At 55.0% G+C, this 5,237-nt stretch overlaps 1 protein-coding gene across 1 annotated transcript in view; it reads right to left on the bottom strand.

Annotated features, from left to right (window-relative positions):
• Positions 1–5,237, bottom strand: part of Psmd3 (proteasome 26S subunit, non-ATPase 3) — a 16,481-nt gene that overhangs the window by 5,432 nt on the left and 5,812 nt on the right. The window contains exons 5-6 of the mRNA XM_004633716.3: positions 4,373–4,567; positions 3,967–4,070 (exon numbers count right to left, since the gene is read on the bottom strand). Of these exons, the coding sequence (XP_004633773.1) occupies positions 3,967–4,070; positions 4,373–4,567 (299 nt within the window). The remainder of the gene's footprint in view (positions 1–3,966; positions 4,071–4,372; positions 4,568–5,237) is intronic.

Genomic DNA, 5,237 nt, shown 5'->3' with positions numbered 1-5,237 from the left:
GCCCTGGACTTTCCCCTTTTACAAGACCTGCAGATAGACTTTAAAAGACAAGCAAGGCATGCAGGGTCACAGACATCTCCAGGTGTCATCTGTACTTATTCTGGGTGGCCAGAAGCATTTCCCACTAGAACAGAGAAAGCCACTAGGTCTGTAGATGTTACTAGGAGACATTTCCCCAGCTATGGGCTGCCTCTAACCACAGGCAGTGATAACGGATCTGCACTCATCACAGAAACAACCCAGAAACTGACTAAAGAATTAAACGTCAAACGGAACCTCCAGACAGCACGCAGGCCACAAAAGCTCTGGAAAAGCTAAACGATGAACAGGACTTTGAAGTTCACAGTAACTGTCACCAAGAAACGTAGGCACCATGGGTAAATGTGCTTCCCGTGGCCCTCCTCAGAGTGTGATGTTCACTAGGCCTGGGCTTCGCGCCCTCAGAGTCGGGCCTGGGAGACCCCCACCTAGAATCAAGCGTCTCCAGGAGACTTGCGTCAGCCAGGTAACACTTCTCCGCAAGAACAACTTACAGTTAGGAAAACCTTTTCTCAAATACACAAGAACAGCGCTGAAAGGGCAGACATCCCCAAGGGACCCCCACACATTCAACCAGGGGACCCAGCGTGGGTTAAAGACTGCAAAGAGGAACCCCTACAACCCACCTTAAGAGGCCCTACACAAGTATTCTGACCACTCCCACAGCAAGAGGCTTCTGAGATCAGCCATGGATTCACCATTCTCAGACCAAGAAAGCTCATCCCACAATTGCTGCAAAGCCTCTCCAGAAGGTCAACTCCCCTGAGGACAGCCCTGAGGGGATGACACACTGAAAGCCCTCCTCCTGTCACTCCACAAGCCCATGGGGTTGCGTACAGCTGAGGCTGAACGGACACCTTCCACCAGAGTGTCTGCCCTGACGGGAGTCGTGTTCTGCCACCCAGTTTGGGGTCTGGTCCCTCTCCTTTTGTTAATTTCAGTGTTTGCGCTAGACTTGGGGCACTGTCCTCAGGGGACTGGAAAGGCCCCCATAAGGTCGCTTCTGCTCTCTTCTACACTGGTGCAACCACTGTGCTGTGTGAACTGCTCCTCCTAGGGCCAAGGCGACGCTGCCACCAACCTGTGAGCCCTCCTCAGCCTGCTGAACCCGTGTGCCTGCCACGCAAATCCAGGGCCTGGGAGCACTAGATCCAACTGGCTGGCACTCTGAAGATTCCTAGCCAAGCCAGATGGGACACTCTCAGGCTGCTGGATCTGCACTCTGATGCCTGCCCCACATGGCCAGCCTCGTACCTGGCTCCGGCTGCAGAGGTTCAGACTGGTAACATGAATTTCAGATCACTAACAAGTGTCTGTCTTCAATGGGATCAGCTGGTGAATGTTGCAACTGGGGCTACACAGCTGGGATCTAAACAACTTCTGTCCTCACTAGGGCTGCACACCCTTTACTGCCGGGGCTGGCTCCTTCCCGTGGGATAAAGTACCTTTTACTCAGCTCATCCTGCCTGAACTGCCAACAAGGAACCTGCAATCTGCTAAGTTATACAATGCCTGACCCCAGTCAAAGACTGGCTAAAAGGGTGTCAAATTGGTCTCCAAGTTGATGGCAGGGGAAAGGATCTGAGAATGACAGTAATCTCTAAAAAGGTTTTGTCACGGCCTGCGTCAAGATCCCTAACCCTGTGCCAGGCATGGTGGCGCACGCCTATAATCCCAGCACTTGGACTGAGGTAGGACTATTTTGAGTTTGAGAACAGCCTGGGCTACAAAGTGAGCTCAAGGCCAGCCTGAACTGCATATCAAGACGCTATCTCAAGAAGACAAAAAAAAAAAAAAAATCCTTACCCTGAAGCTGCCATTGTTCCTGGTGGTGCCCCCGGCACTTCACTCCAACATGTCCCAAGCAGGGCCTCCGTACCAGACCCATGGCACCTACTTAATAGCACCCACTGGTCCTCCAACAGGCAGCTCCTGAACAGGGCAGTGACTGCTGCTGTGTATCCCTTACTGCGCTCTCATACCATGCTTTTGGCCTGACCCTAAGCGGCACTAACTTTAACCCTACTTCTAGCCCAGGTCCCTAACTCTAGCCCCACCCAGCAGAGGTACAGGGAATGAGATGGGCCTCCTGGGTTCCCTTACAAGACCAAAATCTCAGCTGCTCATGTGGCTATTCTGATTGCTACATCATGCCCTGATGGCCCCTCCTGGAACCTTTTTTATTTGCGCTGACGGGGGTCCATCGGGTGCTTTCGGGCACAAAATGAGTCTCTGTTTGCCTACCTGGCACCCAAGCTCTCTGCCTATGCAGGTCGGCAACAGCAGGGAGTCTAATCCTCAGTGGCACTGCCCTGGGCGGGGGCCGACCACAGTACCTACACCTGGGCACCCAGCCGGGATGATTTTACAGCTGTTCAGGGAGCCTGACTCGTCACAGGGCCCAACTGACTCCTTAGCTGCAGCGGCCCTTCCCACTGCTCAACAGGGAAGCCTTGCCAGCTTTTAACAAGTGCTAACGAGTCTGGTGTGCCTGGGGAAGACTGCCTGCCACTGGCGGGACCAGTAAGGCAGCGGGCTGACACGGGCCGGCCCACGGCGCCTCCCGGCGGAGCTCTCTGGGAAACAGAGCCATGGCTGGAGCTCCAGGAGGGCCACTAACAGGCCCTGCTCGCACTCCTAACAGGTCCTGCTTATGAAGCTGGCCCACTACCTCATTACAAAGCAAATTAACACCATTAGCCTCCACATGACCCTCAGGCCAGGTACCTCCTCTACAGCCTTAAATGCCAGCAGCTCTGAAAAGGATTTGTCTTATTAATTGAAAGAGGGAAAAATGAAAGGGAAATTAAAATTTTAAATAAAAGCCTGTCTAGAGGGCCCAAGAACATCTGCTGAAAAAAACCTACTGGTCATGTCCAAGCAAGGAGCATCAGAGCCTTCCTTCCTTCCGTCCGTCCTTCCTTCGTGTGTTCCCCATTTTCAAGGCCCTGTGTAACTGAAGGCCCTGCAAGGGCCCCTGAGCTGTTCACGCCTGCAGCAAGCCGTGACCCCAGCCCTCCACTCAGGTGCCCACATCTGCCTTTCACCTCCCCACTTGCTCTCCCCTTAGAAGTTCCGAAACCCCGCTGGGCGGGGCTCTGGCTCTGTGGGGGCGAGCCTAGGCAGAAGCCCGCCAGTGTGAGAAACCGCCTAGCCCCCTTGTGCCGCCTCTTCCCCTTTGGTCTGTTTTCTGTAACCGGACAACCCCTAGGGTCCTGACACATGACCACGTCTGCAGATGAGGTCTCTGCCAGGCGACCAAGGTGAAGTGACCCACAGGGGAAGGCTGTAGGCCAGCCACTGAGCCTGGCGTCCTGCAGATGCAAGGCACCCTCTATGTGTGATCACGTGAACCCCCAAGCAGCTGGTGGTGCAGATGCCGTCACCTTGCACCCCTAGAGCTTCGACACCACTCCTGAACGGTGAGGCCAGCCGTGCAGAAGCTGCCTGGAGGGCAGGGGTCGATGCCCTGACTGCTAGGCCACAGGAGCAGAGGGCGGGGGGCTGCAGGGTTCAAGCCCTGGCTCCCATATTCCTCTGGGACTTTACCAGGCCTAAAATTCTTTCTGGGACAAATTTTCCATCTCTGCCCTAGAGATGCCATTTCCTGCCCATTCTTGTCCCTCCCAGGGCCCAACATGCTCCCTGCCAGGCACCAGCTTTGCCCTGGCCAAGCTCCATCTGCACCCATGCCCATCACCCTGGAACTTGAGTTCCCCAGCCACAGACGGCACCGACCCCAGGACAGAATGTGGGTCTGACGGGGACCAGTGGGCTGGGCTGTTGAGGAAGCAGGGCTCAGGAGTCTTTCCAGGCCTCTCTGGAGAATGCTCTGAGGAGGGCAGCGGGGCACAGAGGGTTCCAGAAGCCCTGACTGGAAGTGGACGGCAGGTGGCAGGCGAGAAGCAGGAGGTCGAGGGTGCTCACCGTCTGTTTGAAGCCCACAGCTGTGTGCTGTGGGGCCTTGCGAAGCGCATTGGTCATTGTCCTCCGAGCCTCTGAATATTCCAGCTGGATGGCTTTGATTCGCCCTGGAGGAGGACAGGACAGTGTCAGGAAGGCAGTGTCACCCGAGTCTGGCAAAACCAGGCTGCTGGACATTCACCCTCAGAAAATCTGCATGAAATAGTCACGGTGGTGCAAGCCAGCAATCCCAGCATGAGGCTGAGGCAGGAGGATTGTCACGAGTTTGAGGCCTGAGCTCCACAGTGAGTTCAAGACCAGCCTGCACTACATAATGAGACCCTGACTCAAAAAACAAAAACAAAAGCAATGCTCATGTCCAGGGGTGAGCCTGCGCCCTTCCCCCGAGGTTGTGGCGGCCGCTGCTCACCTGTGTAGTAGAGGTACCTGGCCCACTCGTTGTTGTTGGCCTGCTCCGGGAACACAGACTTGGACACCAGCTTCTCCGCCTGGTCGTACAGGCTGTAGTGCAGGTAGTTCCGCAGCAGCAGGTTCAGTAGCGTAGCCTGCCCGTCTGCATCATGCCGGAGAGTGGCTGTCCGCAGCCGCGCGTGCAGGAAGCTTCAGGGGTAAGAGAAAGCTGTCAGGCCTGGGCCGCAGTTCGCAACTGCCTCTGCCCCTGCACTCCCTCTGTTTCTGGAAAGTGACACTGACCGCTTTGCTGGCTTCACACTGAACATCCAGCCATTGACTGGCAACTGTTGGAGCACAGTTCTACTTCTTCGTCTTTTGGAGACAGGGTCTTCCTATGTAGCTCAGGCTGGCCTTGCGCTCACTTTGTAGTCCATCCTGGTCTCAAACTCACAATGTTCCTCCTGCCTCAGCCTCCCAAGTAGCTGGGATTATAGATGTTTCCCCTCATGCCCAACATTGGGGTGCTAGCCTAGCTATAGAAAAAGGACAATCTCCGCCCTGGAGGGACTTAAGGACAAGTGTACTATGAGACATGGCAAACAGAAGCAGGGGAAGACTCTGAGTTTTCATTATTGAAACGGAGCCACTGCAGCCAGGCACAGTGCCATACGCCTGTAATCCTAGCACTCGGGAGGCTGGAGCAGGAGGATCACCAACTTGGATACAGTGAGTTCAAGGCCAGCCTGCCTACACTACACAGTGAGACCTTGTCTCAAAAAAATTAAAGAAAAAAGGGGCCGGGGAGATGGCTCAGTAGAATAAGCGCTTCCCTGGCAAGCACAAGGGCCTGAGTTCAATCCCCGGTTCCGCAAAAAAAAAAA

Source organism: Octodon degus, unplaced genomic scaffold, assembly GCF_000260255.1.
Source record: "Octodon degus isolate 3935 unplaced genomic scaffold, OctDeg1.0 scaffold00056, whole genome shotgun sequence".
Taxonomy (NCBI): Eukaryota; Metazoa; Chordata; class Mammalia; order Rodentia; family Octodontidae; genus Octodon; species Octodon degus.
The sequence above is the reverse complement of the archived record's forward strand: the minus strand, read 5'-3'. Positions and strand labels throughout refer to the sequence as shown.